At 40.4% G+C, this 26,067-nt stretch overlaps 1 protein-coding gene across 2 annotated transcripts in view; it reads left to right on the top strand.

Moving 5' to 3' along the window:
- The window catches only part of Nachralpha1 (nicotinic acetylcholine receptor alpha1), a 154,769-nt gene extending 129,408 nt beyond the window's left edge, over positions 1-25,361 (top strand). For both annotated transcript variants that reach the window (XM_083041352.1, XM_083041354.1), the window contains one exon: positions 675-25,361. In XM_083041352.1, the coding sequence (XP_082897478.1) occupies positions 675-878 (204 nt within the window). In that variant the 3' untranslated portion in view covers positions 879-25,361. The remainder of the gene's footprint in view (positions 1-674) is intronic.
- Positions 25,362-26,067: the final 706 nt, after the last annotated feature.

Below are 26,067 nucleotides of genomic sequence, written 5' to 3'. Positions count from 1 at the left end.
CGAGTTTAAAGAATTATGACCTATTATTTATAAAACATTATTTTAATTTTTATAACATCTTTAAAAATTAATTAGCAAATCAACTCTTTAATCAGCTGATTTCTGTCAAAAAATATTAATAAGGTGTTAATTTGTTAATTAAATTAAAAAATGTTTAATATTTAAAAACTTTATTAATATTTTTTTACATATATTAGCTGATGAAAGCGTTAATTTGCTAATTAAATTTTAAAATAATGTTATGTTATAAAAATTAAAATAATAATTTTTTTAAATAAAATGTTATAATACTTTAAACTCGATTAATATTTTTTGACAGTTATCAGCTGATTTCTGTATCGTTCTTTTTAACATAAAATCAAGGAATGGCGCACACTTGTGCTGTTCTAGTCCCTTTCTAAAAATCTCTTTTTATATCTCTTTTTGTTTGCGATTAGTAAAATAAAAATTAAAAATGAATAGAATAATATATATCAAAGTATTCTTTATATATTATTAATAAAATTATTAATAATTATTTTTAAGGATGTTTGTTCTTGATAAACGCGATTTTAAATTTGTAATTCGAAAATCGCGATGAGTTGTTCTAAAAGGAGTCATTACGCAGTGATGATAAATAACTAATTACGTACGTTTGTTTTTACGAATGTACGTTTTTTTTTTATTGTTCTCAGGTGGAGGAGGATTGGAAGTACGTCGCGATGGTGCTCGACCGGATCTTCCTTTGGATCTTCACGTTGGCTTGCGTGTTTGGCACGGCGTTGATTATTTTGCAAGCGCCAAGCCTGTACGACACGACGAAGCCGATCGACATCAAATACAGTAAGATCGCCAAAAAGAAGATGTTGCTGATGAACATGGCCATTGAGGAGGACTAGTCGACGATCCCGCGCGGCCTCGTGCCGCGTCCACAGTGTCGGCCGCCTAATCGTCGACGACGGCGTCGTCCACGTCATCACCGTCGCCGTCGTCGACGTCGCCGCCGCCGCCGTCGCCGTCGCCGTCGCCGTCGCCGTCGTCGTCGTCGTCGTTGCCGTCGTTCCCCGCGGCCGCCCATCATCGAAACTGCCGATTTTCGCGTCGACGTGGAAGAGGACCCTCTCTCAAACTCACGCTGGTGCCAAAGATACGTGGTCCGGGACTGATGACACCAAGGAGATAGACACGCAAGTGAGGGGATCAAATGATACGACGAGCGGATCACGAATGAAATTCCGCCGGGTAAATCCGTGAAATGGGATACTGTAACCCTCCTCGAAGAGGGCGGATCGGTTGAACTTTGGTCCGATCACCCTTCGGGATGGAGATAAGATAAGGGCGTGCAACCGCATGGGTACACGAGAGTATAAAGAGAGCTTTCGTGACAGAGTGAGATAGAGCTCGCATGTGTGTATGCGTGTGTGTATGCGTATGCATGTGTGTGCTATTTGGGGTGGGAAAACGGAGGAAATTGAACAAAGAGCGTGAAAGGGAACGATAGAGAGGGAGAGAATGGGTGCGAGAGAAAGAAAGAGAGAAAGAGAGACAGAACAAGCGAGAGTTTGTTGCAAAAGAGAGAGAGAGAGAGAGAGAGAGAGAGAGAGAGAGAGAGAGAGAGAGAGAGAGAGAGAGAGAGAGAGAGAGAGAGAGAGAGAGAGAGAGAGAGAGAGAGAGAGAGAGAGAGAGAGAGAGAGAGAGAGAGAGAGAGGTGAAAAAGTGCCAAATACGCGAAAAACACGCGCACCGTATTTTTGTAAATCTGGTTTCATACGTAAGGCTAGAGTCGTGCGGCGAGACGTCGAACTGCCCGAACTGCCGATTTTATATAAGAAGACGTTTACAGCGCGCGAGAGGAGATGCATGGTACACTGAGGTACCGAGATTCACACGCATTTATACATCTATACTTAACATATAAATACATTATACACACACGCGGTTTGGCATACATATACACATACATACCGTACATGTACCGGCATCAACGTCACGCGATATATACCTACTTATATATAACATATGGACACACACGCGCGAATACATTTTTTCACTCACGCGTTCGCGTTGACACGGCGAAGGAGAATCTCTGTTCGCTAATCAAGGGAAGGTTTTTCCCTCGGAGAAATTTTCACCCCCTCTCGCAGGATTTTACAGATTTTTCTGCAGACTCTTTCTTATTTATATCCTGCAAATTTCATACCTTTCATACTTCACACAAACGTGTCATAATAATATTTCCAAAATTATGTACTTTTGCTACAAAATAATCCGGAAATCTCTACCAACGCGGATCTATTGATCGATCGATAGGATGATCGATCTGGACCGATCTGCGTCTATTGATCTTTCGATTCGTTTTTCCATCCGGTATCATCATCGGCGTTCTTCTCTCTCGAATAATGATGATCGCCACTTGATACGGATATCGATGCGCCGTTATCAACGCGATTCGAGTAATTTACACGAGCGGCCAGTTATCGAGAAGCAAATTATCCAATTGATCGATTATTCCGACGTATCGAGTGGCCCGGACAGCATTCAAGCAGCTGACGAGAGCGGCACGACTACCGGGAATAATTGATTGGCAAAATAATTTGCGCGAGGCATATCCGCTCGTCGGCTTGTCCCATAATTAATGTCATTGATTAATGACGGATCTCTCTCTGAAAACGGATCGTCGCTCGTCGCGGTTTCGAGCGCGTTCGTCCCCCTTCGCCGTAAAACGCGCGCCACGTTCGAAGATCAGGGGCCGGGAGGGAAGGGCCGAAAGCCACGAGAGAGAGGAGCAAACGTAAATTGAGATACAACTGTCAATTTTCAGACGCGATCGCGGTTTCTCCGAGTCTGAAACTACTCCGGTCGGCAACAAGAAGCGAGGTAAGTGTGGCCTAATGTCGGTGTGGGGCTAATACGACGATCGAATAGGTCGGATGAATAGAGTGGATAAAAGAGATAGGGTGCCAAAAAGCGGTTTCGGCCACGAGCCAGCTCGTTTCCATGTGCCGGCAGGTTCGATCGAAGGATCTCATCGTTGTCTTTTTTTTTCCTGCTTTTTTCCCCTCCGTTATTCTCGAGAAAACAGAGCTCGCCTTAACGAAAGTCCCTCGCGATATTTATAATCTCACTTTTATTATAAAATAAAATAAAACCGAGACTTGTGTTGACCACGATTCGCGCGATTGACGGAACAAATAAATAATTATACGTCGCAAATAAAATAATCGCGATGATTTTCGTCTGTCGATATCAATAACGGATTGTATATACGTCCGATATTAATATCGATAATCATCATTTCGAGGGTGGAAGATTTTCGCGTAAATTTTTGACAGGAGCTATTTTATTTCGATCGAGCAATTTACACGGTTAATTAATTTGCATTGCATTAAAACGGCTTGATCAAGCGCGAGGAACGCGCTGATTAATTATTAATTACAATGTTTGTGAAAAAGCAACAGGCTCTCGAAAAGATACGAATTAACATTCGTCTACGTGGCGCCGTTGTACGTTAATTATCGGCGTAAGAGAGAGAAAGTATATTATCGTCGTTAAAAAGATCAAATTCAATTTCGTAAAATTCAGCCTCAAAGCATGAGGGTTCGAGCTGGCTCGTCCAAGTATCAATCAAAAAGTAGGCTCATCTCGTTCTTCATTTCTTCCTCGGCTTTCGTTCATCGATCACGGCGCGCTGCGTGCAATTTCTTCATTCTACCGTATATATATATATATATATCACGAATCGATACTTGCAAAAATAAATAAGAGAAGCAAGAGAGGAAGAGAAGAAGAGAGAGAGAGAGAGAGAGAGAGAGAGAGAGAGAGAGAGAGAGAGAGAGAGAGAGAGAGAGAGAGAGAGAGAGAGAGAGAGAGAGAGAAAGGGGGTATGAGAAGGACACGCAAGAAAGCTCTCGACGTGTTTGCTCGTATCGTCGCGATTGGCTGGCGCAGTCACGTCGAGAGCATTCCGTCGTCGAGGGGGAGGTAGGGGGGAAGGGGGTGTTAACAGGAGCCGAGATGACGAGGCAGGAACCGCGGAACACGAGAAGGATACCGAGGATAAGGGTAGATCCACGGTAAGAACGCGACAGAAGTTAAAGATGACACGGTTTCGGATAGTTTTACCCCCTTTAGAGAGGGAAAGAAGCGAAAGAGAGGGATGGGGCGGAGATGGGAGTGGAGACAGGACGTAATTAGAGCCGCTGGAGATTAAACACACACGTACACACATATTTACACACTCGCGCACGCGCTTAACACATATTCATAGGGCACACGAGAGTACGTACTCCATGTCTAAACATCTATACACATACACGCGTATACATGTATACATACATACGTACGTACACATTGTTTATACCGCCGACGAGAGATACGAGAGGGGGACGTGGGGGGCCGAGGGGGGTGTTAGAACACTCTCGCGTGGCCCCCGTCCGGCGATATAATAATCAATTTATTTGCTCACGTAAAAGGTAACGGTATAATATATTTCATATATGTGCATAATAGGTGTAAAGAGATTAATTACATTAATTGATTAATTGTACAATCCGCGCGCGATAGAGAGAGATAGAGATAAAGAGAGAGGGAGGGAGAGAACATTCCATTTGCCAAGCCGCGCGAGGCGGCGGTGCTTGTTGACGTTGTGACAGGTGTGACAGGAGGCTTTGGTGTGTCTCGCTGTCGCGTCATACGGATCGTCGGATAGGATCAAGATACATGTGTCTTTGTGCGGAAACGCGGAGGAAAAGGGGGTTGAGGGAGGAAGGGGCGGAAGGGTTAGACGAGTCGATCGAAGAAGGAGCCAGATTGCAGGAGAGCTACCGCTCTCCCGAAATAGCGAGGAAGCAGACGAGAAAATCAAATATCGAGGGACGGATAGGGGAAAGATAAGGAACTAGAAGGCGCGGGGAGAGTTTCGACGATCCTCGCTTTATTCTTAATCGCTAAGGGAATCAGCCGTTCCTCGATGTGGAAAGAATGGGACAGGGAAACTTCTTCTCGGTGATTAATTAAAGAGGCAACGAGACGGAGGATGATGGCAGGATGGAGGGATACGTTCGATGGAACACGTGTGCAAGTGCGTACACGTGGCGAGAGGAAAAGCGAGCGAACGCAATGACGGGTGAGTTGACACAGTGGCTGTAAAAAATTGCCGATGAAATTCGGCATCTGCGATCTATCGTAGTCCGCGTCGACGAGGAAATCGAGATAAATCACGACCAATTTTCAATAACACACAATCTCACTTATATATAATTATGATATCTTGATATTAGATTTTTCGGGCAACTTGACACATATAATTGATTGTTTAATCCGTTTTCTCGTATAAGACGAAATATTTCCTTATGCAAACGCTAGACTAATTAATTGAGATTAATTAAACGCGATGTAATTATAATAAACACGCATGCAAATACTGAGAAATTTCTTTGGTTCGTAACGCTTATAAAAAAGATTTGTTCTCCACTTTCATATACGGGATAAAGAAATAATCCCTTGCATGCAACGCGGGGATTAAAGTTACCTTATGGATTTGCCGCCCTACCCCTTTGACTATTTTTAACATCATCAGCGCGAAATAAGATAATTCTCATCGAGACGTCCCCATGAGAAAAATTGATTCGTAACACACACATCATTGATCACTATTTCGTTTTCTAAATTTCTTCCTGCACACACATGTTTCTGTCTTTCTTTCTCTCTCTCTCTCTCTCTTCCGAATTCTATCGACAATTCGCGCGATAAACATCACGGCGGATTTATCCTGGCAACCGGTATATACTTCGGACGCGTCATCATGCATCGCGCATCACAATTTATTATGAATCTATAATGACGCTTGATCGGAATAAATCGCGGAGACGCGTTACGTCAAACGGCATTTGTCATCGTGCGAGCGGTCGCGAATGCGGGGCGGCTCATTTTTACATTACCGGCGTTGGGCTGTCATCGAAAATTGGTCGGTTTCCCAGAAAGGGCGAGAAAAGAGAGGAAGGGGAGACAGACAGGAGAGAGCGGACACATACCTATATACATACATATACAGACGGAGAACGACCCGATTTCTCGCTCGTGCACCGGTGGTTAATCGATACTGCGTGGCTGGAACACACGAGCCGATAAAGCGCGCGCCAACGACCGTTACTACGATAATAAATAAATATCGATTATCGCGCGGGAGGGAGAGAGAGAGAGATTCGCTTCTCATCCCCTTTACGGCTCGTATCTCCCACCCCCTTTCACCCCTTTCGCCCGCCCGCTACTATTCTCCCGTGAGAGAGAGTGTGTGATAACCGTAAACAACCATATAATTAACGCGATCGTGTATGACTATCACGACGAGAAGGAGAGAAGAAGGTTGGAGGAAGGAGGAGAATGATAGTGATAGCGCGACGACGATAAGTGAATATTGTTAGTATTATATATATAGACCGTTCGTATAATCGGTGATAATCGACTACGATGCACACGACGAAGTGAGACGAGAAAGTGTACATACATAGAAGCGAGGGGGGAAGGTTTAAATAATCGGACTTTGAATTATTAGCGATTGATGCGAGAGGGATCGGTCGCCTCGACTTTTACGCTACGATCGATCATCGAAAATTGTATTAATCGGTGTATATAATTTTCTCGATCATTATTAACGTAGAATTGTTATATAAGAAGAGAGAAGGGCCCGGCTCAAGCGCAGCTGTGTAAGTGTACGTAAGTATTTATTATGATATAACTGTAAGTATTGTCTCTCGAGAAAAATACACGCATACATACGGGAAAGCGTGGAATATATTTCGATCCACTTTGGATCATCTTTAATGGCTCAGAAGGATCTCAGAATTGTAGAAAGAGTTGTGTAAAAATTATGTAGCTGGCCTGTATAATTTTCTCAGATCACAATCGAACGAAATTCGATTAATGTAATTCGAATTAATGTTGAATTCAATTACGTGGCTACACTCGCGATATATCAAAGGATAGATATAGATCGCAAAAAATTACGCGCAACATCGTTGAAATGCAATTTTGTGCATCTATGGAAAAAAACAGAAAAAGAGAGAAATATTCTTTTTTTGTTTCGTTATTCCTTTGTCTCGAGACTGAAGCTGAACAGGAAAATTGTATACAGTTACATAAAGGCTACATAACTTTATATATATACATATATCGATGAAATTGTATAAATATTAGACGCTATCGATTGTAATCGTCGTTATCAACGAAACGTGCCGGAAGGGCAGCGCAGCTCTTTTCTCGTTCCTTCAATTAGAAGTTCTCTTCACCCCGTAAACGTCGCCAGAAGGCTCCAATCACGCGTCTTCCTGTAATCGAATCACCTTTGCCTCCCCCCATTCCCGTGTTAAGGAAAAAAATAGGTAGCGGAAATTTCGAGTAGGAATGAGATACACGTAGTTTTTTCCCGATAATCACGATAATCAGCGGAGACTTGGCGAGCCGCGTCTAATATCGAGAAGCTGTGGTTTGTAGCTGAAACACACATACACATCGCGTCTTGCGGACGATTCCGGCATTTTTGGCGATTTGATTTCATCGTCACTACAACGACGATGTTTTTATATATTCTGCTTCAAAATTTCGCACGAGTTTTCAACAGAAATTCGTGATTTGGAGCATGAAGAAAAACTTGAATAAAAAACATTTATCCAAATATATTTTAGGGAAATTAGATGTGTGCCTGTGGGTGTTATCGAATTGCATCCTGCGCCGTGTATGCGTTTGTCACAATAATAATTAATAAGTATCCCCGCCCGTCACGTGCGATCATCCATAACATGCACAATTGTATTGTAAATAATACTCGTCAGGTCGTCGAGAGGGGGATGAGAGGGGGAGGTTGGGGGTAGGAACAAATCGGGTCGCGAGATAATTGCGATTTCTGTTTTCATTCGACATTCGCCATTTCTTCTCCTTTCCCCCCTGCTTCCTCGTTCCTTCCTCCCCTTCATTTTGCGCATTCCGCGTCCGGAGTATTTCATTACACCCGCGCCAGGGCGCTGGGAACGAAGCTCGCCGATGTAATTGAATTTTTCAGTCACTTCAGCCTTTGGCAGAAACGTGATTCATTAGTAGTGCAAACGGTGGTGGAAAATTAGGACGGGCGTGCAAGGTAAACGAACGAACGAACGAACGAACGAATAAACGAACGAACGAACGAACGAACGAACGAACGAACCAAGGACGTGAGTACGTGAATTAGGTAAGTAAGTTCTGATTTCGTGCCCTGCGACCGCCCAAAATACGAGAGATCACATTTCGCGCGGATTTTCCGCCGCGTTATTTCCTTCTTTTTTTTCTTTACGACTCGCTTGGTTTAATCTCGCCATTCTCCTCTCTCTTCAGTGTGCAAATGCGCGCGCGAGTGGTGCCGCATTTAATGAGGGGAATTATTTAATAATTGGACTTTATCGCGAGCAGTTACGTTTCAGGAAGGTGCTCGTGTTGAAATTTAGCGCGATTTCACTTTTCATGTATCTATCAACACATCGTATCGCGCGCCGCTGATTCGGAGTAATTAAAAAGAGTTGATCGAGTAACATGCAAATTTATGATTTCGGTAAAAAATTTAATGAGCCTCTCCGTTACTTATCGATAGTTTAATTATTATTATTTTTTTTATTATTTGGATCACGATTTTCTCTTAATTACATTCGCGAAAAATCACCGCAAGTGCGTCGGTCCGTATCTTTACAAACGCGGTGCAATTTTTGGGTCACGCTCCAGAGTCTCTGCTTCTCGTTCTTACGTCTCTAGATTTATACAGTTCAGAGTTCGTCGCGTCGTGTCGCGTCTGGGAGGATCAACGAAGAACACGAGAAACGCGTGTGGCGTTGTTGGAAGCGCCTGCAGTTGTCTCCGATCGTTTTAGGAAATTGCGTCGCAAATTTCATTTTCGCAAACGCGCGAGAGTAATACGTATGTATGTACAGAGTTTTCCCCGGATACGCTGCTCGTCTACGTAAGCGTCACTCGAAAAAGCAAACGGATGAGGCAGATACGTCTCGTGGTCTCGCGAAATTTTGCCGAACGTCGAAAGGGACTTTCCGTCAAGGAAACGTATGTAATTAGAATACAAGTTAAAAAGGATGCTGTTTATTTAATTATGTGTGTATATGTCGAAAAGTTTAATAGTCATTGAATTATAGACAAACTCGAAAATTTTCGAGGAATCAAATTTCGGGATAAATAATAAGCATAGAAGAAGATCTTACCTTACACCTATCTCGAACGAAAACTTTACTTTGACTTAAACAATTATCGGGACATTTTATTAGTGAAAATTAAGAAGATTGCTTAGAATTATCTAGGAAATTATCCGTAATCAGTCAAGGGATGCAACACTTGAGACATTAGATATCATTGTTTTAAAGTTGCAATTGTTCTTTTTAAGTTTGAAACGTATGAATAAATAATTGAATTAACATGAATTTTTTCCAACTTGGATTACATCGAATAGAAGGAAGAAAAAAAAGTTAATTCAAAGTTACGAGTAATTTTGCGCCATCCTGTACATACATCCGTCGACCGGGCAGTTTAATTATTATTTAACAAACGTAGGTCGATAAATGAGAGAGAATCGGGATCATGTGTGCAGCGTCAAATTACACTGTGATCATCAATGCGTGCATTCAGAAGAGACAACAGTTGAATAGCGATTGAATTGTTATCGAATCTCGATTCGTTGAATCTAGGAATACATGTCAATAACTTCAATTGCTGTACGATCGTTCTCTCTACTGAATGCGCTCGATCGTTGAGCTTTGCAACTTATACTTAATAAACTTACCGAGCGCGACGTATCTTATTCATCTGTTTGCACTCGATCCACAAGAATAATCGAGGCAGACGCGCGTAAACATCTCCGGGAACCGGTAATGGAGAGAGAGAGACGAGACGAGGAGATAGGGGATGACAATTAAGTCATCGCGCGACAGAAATCCGTCTTCCTGCCTTGAGACTCCTACTTTTTCGCAACCATCAATGTGTATCCGCGAAAACGGACTATATATATTATTATTATTATAGTGCATTGTATGTATGTACACACGCGAATATATTAGAAACTGTACAAATTCGTGTATATACACGCGCGATAGGGAAACGCGGGATAGTCATTAAGTAACTTAATAAATCGTAAGGAATATTTCGCGTAAGTAATATTTTAGATAGATCTCTTGGATTGTGACCCACATGCGAGAATGATCGACGGTCAAAGGAATCAGCTGTATCGCTATCGAGATTTAACAGTTCGATTTTACAAGCGAGAGATGTTTTCGAAACGGTATAAAAAAAAAATAGGCAGAGTAAAAACTCGCTTTTTACAACTGTTTCGCAGGCAACAAAGTGTTTCCTTTCGAAATGTTGTTTTCAGGATTTGCGAGCTCGAATGATCCGGCATAATTCCAATAATTTCGGTAATGTATATGAAAAAGTGATAGACATAGTAAACGCGATAATATTTTGGTGCCAATCAGCAAAATCAGAACAATAATCTTTCAGTCAGTAATATATAACCGGAAATTTGGTGTACCAATATTTGCTGCAATAACAATTTGTGCGCGCGGAATGTGTTGCGGAATTAATTCTAGATATTTTGTGACATTACAGGCGTAATGCGCTCCATGGAACATGTCGAATCTGTTTTCGAAAGCTAATCGATTTAAACGAGACGTCAGTTTGGAAAATTGTTTACTAATATCTCTCTCTTTTACACTCGGGAAATTAAATTTGCTTTAAAATTAGAGCATGAGATGTTGCATATTTTGAACGATTACAGACTATACTCTGTTAATATATGATTCCGCTTTCTCATTATTGTCGTATTATACATATATTGAATTTTTTACACAAAATTACAATTGTATCAACGGTAAATCTGATTAATTATGCAACCGGTACATGATCAAATTATATTCTTCCGTTATATCAATGGTGACTTCGAGAGAAAGACGTACTGTTGAGAGAAGAATCGTCTCGTGCACGAAATTGTGGGTCACAATCGCAAAACGCTCAATAAAACAAGCACTTATTATCAGAAGCTCAAAGAGTTCCACGAAGCACTCTTATCTGAGCGATTTCGGGGTGAAGTAACTTTTCCGAAAAAAAAAACATGGGACGAAGAGAGCGTAAGGTCGTCGTAACGATGATGCGAATTGATGTTTTGCCTTTGCGTTTTCGGCGAGCGTTATTTATGAATATTATTCTTCGATGGCGAATCGATGTTTTCCGTCGAGAAGAAATCGCGCAGGAAGGCAGCCGAGAAAAAAAAAGAAAACACGAAAAATCCGTTCGCAAAGAAAATAGATGAAAAGAATCGTGCAATCTCATTATCTCTATGTGTCATAGTGAGAACTTTGCATCGTGACAATATTATTGCTTCTTTTTGCATCATCGAATGTCTTTTTTAGTAGCTTCGTCGTTCGGTACAAGTCAATTTATTTAATTCTATGTCGTTAGAACAGAGCACGTCGTAATTCGAAATACTTTCGATTCGATTGAGTACCCTTTTTAGAGCGATGAGTTTTTCTTATCTTTTTGTCTTGTCTTAATTAAATAAAAAAAATAATACGATTATTTTTGACTGCTCTCTTAGTTTTATTGCATCGTCAAATCTGTGCAATCATAATAAAAACCTAATCGATGAAATTATTCGTAAACGCGCAAACTTTTATCGCGCGAAAGTATACGAAAACTTGACATTAAACGTGTGAAAAACGTTTCTTATCTCTTTCGTCATTTTTATACTGACGCGATTTTTTAAGAGAATCAACGCCATCAATCATATTGCACGATCGAGCGGCAAAAAAATATGTCGCGATTTGATAAAATATTCATCATCGTGTAAACACCAACTGTCAAAAGGGAATCTTCATATAAAACTATTAATCGTAAATAAAAGAAAAAAAAATAAAAATACATCGTTATACTATACTACAAGTCTTTTATATAGCGCTCGCAAAAATCACCGATCAATCCGAGCTTCTTGACTTGGATTCGCGAATTTGTTTCGCGGCACGCGAATAAATTTGCGTTGCTCGCGAAAGTCTGACCTCCCCTTCCGGCATGCGTGCACGAGATCGTATCTCGTATCGAATAAATAATTGCCACAGGCAAAACGTTATGTCGACAGTGCGTGCCAACGCACTAATTCGTAATAAATATCGTGTAAGTTTTTGTTACATTGGTGTTACATAGAGAGAGCTGTAATTCGCGCGCGAATATATTCGCGACGTTTTCGCACGAGGGAGGAATGCGACGCCGAAAAAGAAAAAAATTCGCTTTACGCGATATATATGTATATAACAAGAAACGAGCATCAGTATCTCATCTTGTTGCGTGAGAAAGAAAAAAAACAGCATTACGCGCGGATGAAAAAGCTGAGCATTTAATTATTTTTTCACAATTGATAGATGAAAATTAATATTTACATATATGAATATAGAGGTTAATATTTACATAAATAATATTATATCCATAAAACACTTTGTTCTCTGTTTTTCAAACATTAATTATAATTATAATATAAACATAATATAAATTTTAAATATATTAATACATATTTAATAATATATCGAAAATTTTCTCATCTTTCGCTCTCGTTAATAATTTTAACCGAATAGAAAAACATTCTTTGATATTTATCAATATGTAAAATATAAAGACTACCATTTATTCTTAGAGATATTGTAAAAATTTCCATTTATTTATCACTACGCGTTATATTGTGAAAAGTACGATAGAATATTTATCCGCGAAATTACACGAAACAGCGATAAAAGATTGCAGCGAGTCATTCCTCGCTCGTTCCGAGGGCGTCTTCGGATTAAGAGCGTCTTTTAAGCATTGAGCTTTCCGGCGACGAGAAACGCAGATCGGTCCTTCAACGACGAGGCGAGGCGTTCGTTTAAGGCGGAGTGATTTAGCAAAGAATTATTATTATTATTATTATCGCATGTCTTCCTGTGAGTACCCTTCGACTTTACGAGAGAGAACTCTTTTGTGCGCGGCCGCGCGCCAATTATCCCGGATACGACCCCTTTCGAAGGGTCGTATCTTTAGCGGCGGCGAAGCTACGCGGCGGATGTCGAAACGTCGACAAAGCGATTCCTCTCTTTCATCATCGTCGAGCGAGAGGAGCCTTGGTCCCGCATAATTCTCGTCCATACGCCTTGTGCGAGCGCGATTGCCAAGTGAAGTAATGCATCACGCTTCGGTGAAGAAGAGTAATTGATCGATCGTGCGAGACCCCGATTTAGACGAAACATTGCGAGTCGATAAAAAAAATGTGAAAAAAGTGAACTCTATTATTATATTTTCCTGGGAGTCGTCGAAGCGAATCGCCGCGGAAACGGCCGTGATTCTGGGAAGACAAATTATTGCGAGAACATGACGCGATACGAAGCGGAGAGAAAGAGAAATGTTTACTCGATTTAGTTTATTCATTTGTCGTCATCTCGAGCAAAGTTCTGTGATTAAGATGAGGAGTTCCATGAGCACTCACCGTATGATCTCAATCGAACGAACGAGAAAACGCCCCATCGGAGATGTGAACGTAGTTTTGATGTTGATTTAGCTCGAAAGACATATTTACTTAACCGTTGATTTACTTACGCTTCCTTGGAACTTCGAATTGAGCCGTACTCCGCTCTGCAAGTAGTAAGTAAATTACCTATCTCGCCACAGGAGAGGAGACGAGGAACATAATATTCCGCCAAGTTCGGTACAAAGGTTACTTGGAACAGTCACAACAATTTTCAAGCGATTAACTCTTTGCCGGAGAAATTAATGAAGGTTAAAGGGCAACGTGGGAATGAGGAGAAACTAGATTTACTTTAATTCGAGTAAAGAACTTCCATTCAGTGAGATTAAGGATATAATCAGCTTTGCGACACGAGAAAGGAAGCTAATCGCGATCTCTTGCGAGCAGAAGAAAATTGTGGATTCCTCGTTCGATTCGGGAATCCCTCTCTCTCTCTCTCGTCACTCATTCACCTGAAGAAACAGCGAAAGGGAAGTGTTGAAATTCGCGAGAAGCCAGGATTCTTCTTCCTCTTCCTCTTTCGTATCGTCATTTCTCATCTCGCTCTTTCGCCGATTGCAGCCAGACACGCCCAGGACGATCAATCAGTGCGTCATGATATCGCTCTAGAAAATAATCGAAGAACTCGACCAAATGCCACAGACTGCCGAAATAGGGAGTAAACGACCTTCTTTTATACGTCAACAATCACAGGACGCGAATCATCATCAACAGGGCGGGCGGGAGGAAGGAGAAGAGGGGCCCGGAGCTGTAATCTGACGCAGCAGTTACGGAAGTACATATTTCGACCAAGACACCAACTGCCTATACAAATCTCGAGGACACCATCGTCCATCGTAACAACGGAGTTGCGTCATGAAACAGCGGGAGAGCAACGCTTTCGTGATTTCGCTTACCTCATCGGGTCCTCTCTCTCTCTCTCTCTCTCTCTCTCTCTCTCTCTCTTTCTTTCTCTCTCTCTCTCTCTCTCTCTCTCTCTCTCTCTCTCTCTCTCTGTCTCTTCTCTGCTCTTCTCCGTCTGTGTTTCCTCGGCAGAAGCTCGTCGAGAAAACGCCTACGTAAGGACGCAGAAATGTTCCTTTGAACGAGACGACGCGTTCTTATCATTTTTCGCTCTCTGTTTATCCCCCTCCTCCCTGTCCCCGTCATCGTTGATCATTTGTGTATTTTTTCCTCCCTCGAATTTCCACGGAGGAAGCTCACGACGTCAAAGACGAGGACGACTCCGTCAAAGACATTCCCGCGAAATGTTTGCCCGCGGCGAATCTATCCGACGACGTCGTCATTAGATGCTCGAAGAGGAGGATTTTCAACGTGGAAGAGATACGTCGCTCGATCGAACTTACGTTTCCCGGAGAAAATTGTGGGGATTTTTTTTTTTCAACGGTCTTCTCCCCCGAATCCTCGCGAATTGTGACTGAATCATTGAACTGAATTTTAATCAGGGCGCGGAAAGACAAAGGGATTTTTCTTGATTCCCTCCCTCCGTCCCGTCCTTTTTTTTAAGAACCGCGGTAAAATACATCAGCTCGACGACGACGTTCACCGAAGTGGCGCCGAAATATCGAGGTGGCGAGACAGATTTTGCTGTCTTCTTTTTTCCCTGGATACACAACTAGTCAAGAGATAGTCTTGATAACCTCGTCTCGAGATTGCCGCGGCAATTGCTACTTAATTAATAGTCGGTATATAGCGTCGTGTGATGAACGCTATCCGTAATATGACTATCACTGTTGTTACACTGTTACTGTTATCCGGTCATCATCGTCGTCGTCGTCGTCGTCGGTTTTCGACTAGAGTGGGCGCGTAAACGGGGCACAATTTGGCCCTTTCGCTGTATGCGTTTTCGATTCACAGATTTTGGTTGTGTAACGCGAGCGTAGGGATTTATAAAATTCCAGCGCGACTATCGTTCGCCGATATCGCATGGCTGCTTTTTGAAAAACACGGGCCGCAGTTTGATCTCTTTGCTGCGTGTATGACGGAATTCCATTCGTTGCTATTGCGCCGAGCGCGAAAGCGTATTAACGCAACGGACGCATATTTACGCGTGGGCGCGTTCAATCGTCGAGCATTTAGTTTAACGCACGCTAAACGCATATCGAAACGATTTAATTAACTGTCAGAGTCATATCAGCGAAATATGCGGAAAAACGTTCGTTTACTTTCGTGCATTCTCGCTGGTCATTTTCAGATATAGACGTAAATAAACCGAGCATTGATTAGCGTAAATAAACCGAGCATTAATGAGAGGAACTAAGGAACAGGTAAATAGAGAAAAATGACACATGATTGGAAGCTCTGTTCTTTTTTGAAGAATATGAAACTAACTAGCTAAACAGTTAATTGTTCGATCATACGGATATGTCAAATTTTCATTTACTGTGCACGATGCACGTGCACGAAACGAGATAAAAAGCATTTCCTTTTATCTCTTTTACCTAGTCTTTGAACTAAAAATAGTGAAAAGCTCGGCCTATACTACGTCTGTAAACCTGATCATAGATATATCTCTAGATGTAACGATGTAACGAGGCAGCGGAAGGGCCGAGCTTGCGTGACGTTCCTTTGCGCGATTTAATCAGAGTTTCCTCGACGGTTTTGAAAGCATTAAGATTCACCAGAGAACCATCGATAAGCGCGTCGATGGACTTGGACCTGCGATCGACGTGTGCGCAAAGCACGATTAGCGATTAATAGGGTTTAACGTTATCGAGACGTCACGTGGTCGCCGACGTGACATTTCCGGGAAGACTAAACGGGGAGACACTTCGAAGTCCCTTCGAACGGATTAAATCGAAATCTTTGCTCAACGTTGTGTATGTGTTACTTAAAGATAAAACAAAGTTATATTCTCTGTAATCGAGAGAGAGTGAGAGAGAGAGAGAGAGAGAGAGAGAGAGAGAGAGAGAGAGAGAGAGAGAGAAAGAGCGAGAGTGAAAGAGTTAATTGTTGTCGTCGCGCAACGACGGTCCGCAAAATGTAACAGATGTATAAATAGACCGTATAAATAGATAAACACTAACACATTTAACACACACACAAACACATATACACACGAGTGCGCGTGAGAAACACTGTTATCACTTTATAGGCCCCTTTATCGCGTAATGTTGATCCGTTTGTAAATTACACGCGACATCGTACGTACGATATGCAATGTTCTTGAAGAGAAGCCCATGGAGAGAAAGGAGGATGGGAATAGTAACTATAAATGTAAGAGAATTATATAGTGCGATAAGGAGATACATTAATAATTATAATAGATGAACGATAATATAATATGTAAGTGATCGATTATAACGACGGTAAAAAAAAACGATAATACTATAACAATAAGAATAATAAACGCATAGTAATAATAGTGATAAATAGCGAGTAATAATAATAACAATAACAATAATAATAATAATAATAACGAGATAATCGTAAAATAACGATGACGTTAAACAACAATATTAATGATAACTCTTACCTTTAGAGTATATCGAGTGCTATCTAATTAATAACTCGCAAGAGAAAAATATTACGGCACACAAACAAACAAACACACACCAACACGCTGTTAATAATTACTAAATAATAAATGACTATTAGTAAAGAAAGAGGAACTCTCTCTCGTGTAAAACTGATAGTATTGTTAAGACAATCAGACTCTTATTGCTCCGGCCACACCAAGCAGGGCCATCCAATGGATTTATTCGTTGTTGAGTTCGTCGACGGCCGTCAAAATGCGGCGGGTGAACGACGAAAAAAAAGAGCACGGAAAAATAAGTGAAACTATCGCTCCCTCCCACCCTCCCTCTTTTTCTACTCGTCCCCGAAAGTCAAACGCCTGGAGGAAGAGAGACGCGGCGGCGAAGTAGCCGAGCCTCTGACAAGTCGGACAGAAACAAGTGGAGGAAGGACGCGACAAGCCGGACAGGTCGGGTCTCTTCGACGCGTTCACTCCTCGCTCGTCTCCATATCGCGAGGGAATGCCAAGAGGAGGGATCTCGCGTAACCGGAAGCCCGAAAACAGTGCGAACGAACGAACGGACAGGAGGAGATATGCGGCACCGGAAGTAAGTGCGTCGAGTGTGCCGCGAGACACCTTTTTGTAACGCCTCACATTTTCTACGAATTAAACGAACAAAAAGAAGAAGAAGAGTGAGAAGAATTTAACAAAGAATAACAAGCGCGTAAAAAGGCTGAGAGACGGAATTATTGTTATCGCCATCGTATTTTGCGGCGAACATCTCGCGGCGCCGGTGATTTTTTCCTCTCGCGCACGGGGGAACCCCGGGGGATGATTGGCGGCGCCGCTGACACTTTCAGTTCTTCACGGTCCATTCTCGGTCAGCGTCGTATTCGCGCTGCCGAGGGGGCCGAAGGGACGCGGGAAAACGGATATGCACGCGCATATTTCGCATCGCACATACACACAAACATACACGCACACATATATACGCATCACATGCTTATTTAATACGTCGCAGTTTTGCATGCTTTCTCTCCGAATTGCATCAAGTTGCATTAAGAGATTATAATTTCAATAGTTCTCTAATAAAATTATCAGCGTCTTTATCACAAAATATCACGCTTTAATTATTTATTATTAATTATAATTAATAATTTTTTGATTATTTAAGACGTGCTCTTAATCAGAGATCTTTAATGATTGAAGAGCATGTCGAAAGATGAAACTTTTTGAAACTTTTTCAATTATAATTTGAGGGAGAGAGCGTGCGATTTCTGATACATACACACGTGTGATGCAAAGTTCTGCAAATTCATACGCACACCGAGGACACGTGGAGACGACAAGATGGATATTTTTTTAGCGAGAATAGCTGCTGAAAAATCGAAAAAAAAGTCGCTTCCAGTGAGGATAGAGGTGGCGGACATAGACAATTTCCTAATAGATCGTCGGCCGTTCCCAGAATAATATTATGTAGCCATCTCTATGCGTTGGAAACGCGGAAGCGGCGGATCATTACCGGAAGACGACGTTTCGCGTTCTCGTTCGGTCGTGTTCACGTCGCCTTCTCTCTTGTTAGAGAATGTCGAAATTTCACGGCGTGATTTTTTTTTCGGGGGGCCGAAGGGAAGATTTTCGCGATTTAATGCCGTCGATCGTCTTCGGCATCTTTTTACGGACGCATATAGGAGACACGTGTGTCCTGTTTCTCAATTCTGGTACGCGTATATACATAAAACATATATACACACATACACACATTTATATATATATTCATATACCGCGAAAGAAAGGAAGAGAAATCCTCCCTCGTCGCGTAGCGCTTTTCGCTTGGATGGAGGGCTTCTTGTAAACCAAAACTTATGCGGAGGGGGAAGAACGGCGCGCTTTTTTAGTAGGATCTCGATAATCTCGATCGGCGGATCCCGATATTTTATGACGATGATCGACGACGATGGGGGTTCCTCGTCGTAATATTAATTCGTCCGCGAATTCTTGTCAGCGGGAAAGCGAAAACGGTTTCTTTCTCAGCGATATAGTGATATAGTCTCGGATTTTAATGCCTGATGATGCTTTTAATGCCTGATGCGACGAATTGCATCGAGTATATATATACATATATACTATATATATGTAATAGGAAGAAAAGAGAAGAAGGTATCGAGATAGTTTTTAGGAGCGAACGCTGAAACCGAGATGCGAACACTTATCGAAGACTGCAAGAATTCTTTCTTTATTCTTAAGGTATAAATATTCTTCGCGATTTAATTTTTTTTCTTTTCTGTTTTATCCCGCACACATTTTCACATATATATATATATATATATATATATATATATATATATATATATATCGTCACGTCTCGAAATGGAGAAGCGGAAAGGTTCAGTTCTATCGATGCACATATCTCTTACCTCGCTGGAGTCGTCGTTTACAAAACGCATCCACCCTTCTCGGCGACCATTTTGTCGCGTAATCTAAGCGAAGAAGCATTTTTTGCCCCTTTTACATTTAGCGATAATTTAGCGAACGAAAAGTTGCGACGCGGGATGAGTGATGCGAAAACTTTTTTCGCGAGAATCAGCGAACCTCGATAACATTATCCCGTCGGTGTCTTGTACATGTAAGGGTGTGTCAGTGCCAGAGTGTCGCTGGTGGGAGGATCAGTTTTAAAACTCCCCTTCGGGCCCTTCCGATCGAAACTCCGACGTGCTCCCGTTTTTCCTTTCCTCTCTGCGTATCCGCGTTCCTTCATTCTCGTTCATTCTTTTTTTTTCTTCTCGTTTTCCTTAGCGATCTCGACGAGCGAATCGCGTTCGCTCGGGAGGCGACTACGACGATTACGACGTCGCGTTAATTAAGGGTAACGAAGTAACAAGTGTCTAAGGGGAATTAAGGATAAACGCAGATAAGCGCATGTTATATACGTACATAATCGTACACACATAAAGCGTACAAGACGCGCGTCATTATTACTTATTACACACGCATCGAGGACACACATCCTATTACACACATATACATATGCGAGTACACACCATGAGCTACATAAATCGCGTAATACATACGAGAAATAAGGAAGAAAAGAAAAAAAAGTAACGTAACGAGCGTTTTGTTATATCCGTAAAATGAAAAAAAATAAATAAACGTAGGTGAGAAACGTGTGTTATTAAGAGAGTAAACGTATCGAATCTACAGTTAAATGTTTACGATAAAATTACGGGTAATTAAGAAATTCTAGATTTTTTCTAACTAATCGAATCGTACGGCGGACTCGTGCCAATCCTCTAGATTTACGACCTAAAACGAGATATACAAATGAAGATGAAGCTGTTATCCTACATTAAGTCGGCTTGAAATATATTTCATTACATGTATTTATCGTACAAGAGTGTGTTGCGTTGCCACGTGCGTGCACGAGCGCATATGACGCGTGTGCCCGTCAAAAGAAACACACACACACACGTGTGAGAACAAACCCGTGAAGCGTGTGCGTGAGATTCGTGCCTGTGTCTGTGTCTCCCCCGTGCATTTGTGTGTGCGAGAGCGAATGAAAAAGTACGCGAGAGAAGTGAATGAAGTGAGAGAGTGTGAAAAAGGGAGAGAGAGAGAGAGAGAGACGTGCGTGCGAATGAATAATTTATTAAATAAATTGTAAGCGCGTGAGAAAAAAAGAAAACACGCGACAGTGGCAAGAGCAGCGAAAAGAATCGTCAAGACGGCATCTCATTCGCTTAATTTATTTTACGACGCTCACGAATATTTATATAAATATTCGATTACGAGAAAAAATTCAAGTGTTTTATAAATAAGCGAGATTTGAGTGTTTTTTTTATTTCCCTGAAGCAATAATATATGTTTTTGTAATTAAACGAATTAACATATACGATAAAAGTATAGTTGTGGAATTATTGTATATGTTTGTTGTTATTTTCTATATTGGATGGCGAATATCTCTGTCAGAAAGAAATTATTTCATATCGTCGCGCGCGCGCGCTATTATTTCAGGTATGTAACCTCAACACATTTAAAAGATCCGATGAATCAGATCGTAAATTAGCACAAAACAATGATATGCCATTTTGAAACACTATGAGCTATCATTGTTTTTGTAACAACTGCACAAGTAATCTCTTGCTGTTTTATATACATATATACAATATACATTGTATATATAATGTATGTTTTATTCAATACCTTCACTGGTATCAATATTTGCATTAATAATTCTTATACATTATTTTGCAGTCACGAAAAATTGGCAATCAATGGATTTATGGAGTAAACATTCGTGCTTTATTTACATCATTGGAAATGTATGTAATTTGTGTAATAAGAATGGTAATTTTGCATGCGCGTGTTAAAAGTAGATAATTTTCAATTGTGATATAAATTGGCATTTAAACATCGAAGTACCGACGATCTGTGCCAATTTTTAAATTAATTATGCTTAAAATAGTATCAAACGTGATAAGCAATTTTTAAATTTTAAATAATCTCAACAGATAATTTTTCCTTTTTTTAACAGTCATGTAATAATTGAAAGATTGACAAGAAACGCAACAAGATTATATATATTCAAATTTTACAATTATTAATATTTTTTGCTCAATAGTAATTAAATAAATAAATATATATATGTATATATATATATATATATATAATTTATAATAATTTATACATTTTCTATTTCTTTATTTTCTTGTATTGCTTATTGCGCTTGATAATAATATATTTATCAGACATAAATATAATGACCATATCTTTTATTAATTCTTGTCATGTCATTCAGTCGATCTATTTTATGCAAGTATAAAAATTACATTGTGATTTTTAATAGGACGATCAACGAAAGTAATATGCAGTAACATTATCTAAAGATAATTATAAATAGGAGGGCATTGTTTTAGAGAAAAAATGCAGAAAATATTCTTCCAAAAGCCTGATTGTATCTCGAGGGAATTTAAGCGCGACTGAAATAACTTGTCATAAATCAAACATCGTCGCGTTCGTTATATTTAAGGGACCCAATTCTTTCTTTTTCGTAATTTTCGATTTCGTGACGATGTCGAGCTCACGCCATTCGCGTCGTGTGTCATCACATCACCGCTATTGTCATCATTGGTATAGTGTTTATATATTGCCGTATAGGAGAGAGAGAAAGAGAGAAAGAATGTGTGAGATGTCATTAATTAAACATTAACCGATGCTATAATGAAGGAAGTGAAATAATTATTGCTATACATATGTACATACGTGATGCAAAGAGTGGGGAAGAAGAATTGCGGTGAGCCGGAGCAAGGTGGAGAATGGAGAACATTTTCGCCGCCATTGTAGGTCATCGCGATCATTATTATACGATTACGACAATTATTATTATTGTAATCGCTATTATCCTATTATTGTAACTATTATTATTATTGTCATTGAATATTATTAGCAAGCGTTATTATCGTTCTGGCGAATCGCGGTTCGGAATGACGAAACAGAGATTTTAATGGATATAGTATATAAAAAGGAGTGCGCAAAAAAGAGATAAACAATAAAACAAAGAAAAATGTACGCAGAACGAACAGCGAGATTAAATTTGTGAAAACGCGCGTAAAAAATAGAAGAAAAAAAAGAGGCGCGCGAAATTTGAGGAGAGGAAAGAATTTGTTTTAAATAAACAACGAATCACCAAGAAAAAGAGAGAGAGAGAGAGAAAGGTTTCTACATTCTTGACATACCGATCTCTCTGTCTATCTGTTTGTCTATCAGTCTGTTCGTCTGTCTGTCTGTCTGTCTGTCTGTCTGTCTGTCTGTCTGTCTGTCTGTCCGTCTGTCTGTCTGTCTGTCTGTCTGTCTGTCTGTCTGTCTGTCTGTCTGTCTGTCTGTCTGTCTGTCTGTCTGTCTGTCTGTCTGTTCCTTGTGTGTCTGTGTCTGTTGTGTCTCAGAAACAAGTGCCACCTGCCCAACGTGCGTCCATTATGTTTCTTCTTAGTCTTCTTGTTGCCCTTGCATGCAGTATATCAGCACGAGTATTCCCCTCGTTCGGAAGACTTCCGGTCATCGAAGACATCCGCCGGCGAACGTTCGCAATTGCATCGTAATTAATGCTCATTTATTTCGACGACATAAACATTAACCGATTGTGGCGAATAATTCGAGTAATTCGGTATTCGAATATCCGGAAATTCGGATATGTGTGTATGTGTGCGCGCGCGCACAAACACATCCGTGATTTGTACATATTTAATAACGATCAATCAAATCGGTTCTCTCGTCTTCTATTCACTCGATATTCGAATACTCGAATTAAACTCTTCGAACGTCGCATGAAGTTGCGATTCTACAAATATAGGGATACGTCCCAATGAAAAAATACACACACATACGATTTTCATCCGGAATTAAAAAAAAAAAAGATGATTTGAATAGCTCAATTACACTATTTCTTGTAGCGTTTGATCATCAAGAAGAAAATCGATACATAATTTGAACATTTAGGTAATCTCGCTGATTCTTTTTTTTTTTAGCGCAAGCTACATTAGATATACATTAGATTAATTCGATATTACGGGATATATCTTATAAACTGTAATATCAGAATAGATTTTTATTTGTTCACAGCAAATTGCGAATTAATGACAAATCTGCACACAATTCGCTCTCTTTACTGTCATCCTGCTATATCGATTCATCGCGTTCACACATCGAGATATTCGGATTATCCGCATCGATTATTCGGATATTCCATTAATTCGAGTTATTTCGAATAGTTCTGTCTCTGATAAGCGCGATTATTATGCCGCGTATAATTCGAGCCCCCGCAAGCCTCAAACGCCATACGTATGATAGACTGTGTATAGTAACTTTTACGACTTCTTTTATACACATACACACACACATCCGATTTAGTGATAATGATGCCTAGTCGACGTGCCGGATCGTGATGTATCGGCAGTGAGATGGCAGGATTGCGAAACACGCGGCAGCAACAACGTTATTCCCCGTTCGACGATCTTTGCCGAATTGCATTTGGCAATTAATGGTACGTTGTGGAATGAAAATTGCATGGAATTAAAAAATATGAGGTTTCGTGCAAAAAGAAGCAATGAGAAATTACTCTCAGTAAGATATATCTATAAAGCATTTTGTAAATCTTTTTAGAAATATAATATGCTTTGTTTTATTTTTAAATTATTTTCGATTAAAGAAAAAAGAAAAGGAAAACAATCATCACTAGATTTGATATTTTTAAATAATAAAATTATAATTAATATTTTTTAATAATTAGATTAATTAAATAATAAGTAATTATTTTTTAATAATTTATATGAAAACTAACAATAAAATAATAAAAATTGATAATTTTTTTGGTAATCTACAATGATTATAAATTTCTTTTGTAAATGAGAAATATTGTAATATCTAATTTATTATGGCATTCATACGTGTGCACAAAATTATTCCTATACTTTATTCATTTCACGCAATTTGTCGGAAATGTTAAAAAGCTAAAATTTAAAGTCTCCAATTTCCAATTTAACTTCAAAGTAACACACAGGGTGATGAATGCAGTTTACACGATAAATTCAGAAACGCTCGAGTGTAATAAACGAGACCAAGAATTCCCAACTTCTCGCATCGCGTTCGTCGAGAATAACGAAAACGAGTCTCGTATCTCAATTTAAAATGCGAGAGAGGAAATACGCGTTCTGTCCGCCGTTAATTCTCGCCGATGATCATCGGCAGCCTGGAAGAGTCGTCGCCCGTGGCGACGTGATTCGCGACGGGGGATGATTTATCCCGCGATATACCCTGCGATTTCAATGTCGGCTCGTATATACATACATACATAAATACATATGTACGTACATCCGGCGCAACGACGAGGCTTGCCGGGGCTTAAAGCGCAAATCGGAAGTACATTTCACGCGCGTGTAACACACGCTCTCGCACGCCTTTCGTTCTTTCGTTATGTTTCTTCCACGCATTTCTTCCCCGTCGTCGCTTCGTCACGAAACGCACACGCCGTCTCGCGAAAAAAGCATTTTCGAGTCTAGCTCGATCTCGCGCGGTCGCTTCGACGGGCAACTGGCACTTAAATCCGTCTATAATTCCTCACGTAATTCCGCTCCCGATGAAACATTAAAATAGGGGGTGAAAAGGATGCTCGTCGAGGAACGGGCGAGGAAGAGAATTGAGGGAAAGGAACGGAGAGAACGTGAGAGAACGAGGCAGTTATGGTTGTAGGAACGTGTGAAAGGGAAGAATGATGAGAGAGAGAGAGAGAGAGAGAGAGAGAGAGAGAGAGAGAGAGAGAGAGAGAGAAAGCGGAAGCAGAGACGCTATATGTGTAAAATATTAATTATCTAATTACACAAGAAGCCATTACATACTCTAACGTGAAGAAAGAGGAAAGAAAAACACACGAACACACATTATGTATGGATAAAGTAAACTAATCTATTTGTAAGCTAACGTCTACACTCTACACAACTATCCAACGTATGTAAAACGATTGAAATAACGAACGGTTAAAATTATTGTTTAAAAAATAATAAACGTATTGAAAAAAAATAGAAGAGGAGTCGTGTCTCTCTCTCGACGTCGTCCAGTCATCGAGTTCTATTTTCGCGTTGTATATACATATAGTTATGTATTCTACCCTCGTGTCAAAAATATCACTACCCCGAAAAATCTGCGCGTATATCCATCAAACTTCCGGAAAACCCGGCAATCTGCTTGTCATCACGTCACCTCTTCTTTGAACGGATCTCCACTGGGCGAATTTTATTGGTAAGGCATTTTGAGAGAAGAAAAAAAAATAAAGAAAGAGAGAAAGAACGCGTTTATACAGCGCGCGAGATTCGGTGAATGATGGATGAATTTTGAGCGTTTTGGAGAAAAGTGTTCGGCGAACACAAGTGAATTATCCAATTTGGCGTTGTAGAGAGAAACTTCTTTCTATATAAACTTTCTTTCTCAACGCGAAGTTGATAGCGCTCGTTAATTTCGTCTAACAGCGACGTGCTTCTCCGCTTTTGTTGTCAAGCTGAAAACTTCTGATAAGAGAAATACT

This window comes from Prenolepis imparis, unplaced genomic scaffold (genome assembly GCF_030444845.1).
Source record: "Prenolepis imparis isolate NDT839.2.m4 unplaced genomic scaffold, iyPreImpa1.0 SCAF_7, whole genome shotgun sequence".
In the NCBI taxonomy this organism is placed as follows: Eukaryota; Metazoa; Arthropoda; class Insecta; order Hymenoptera; family Formicidae; genus Prenolepis; species Prenolepis imparis.
This window is presented reverse-complemented; position numbering and strand designations above follow the sequence as displayed.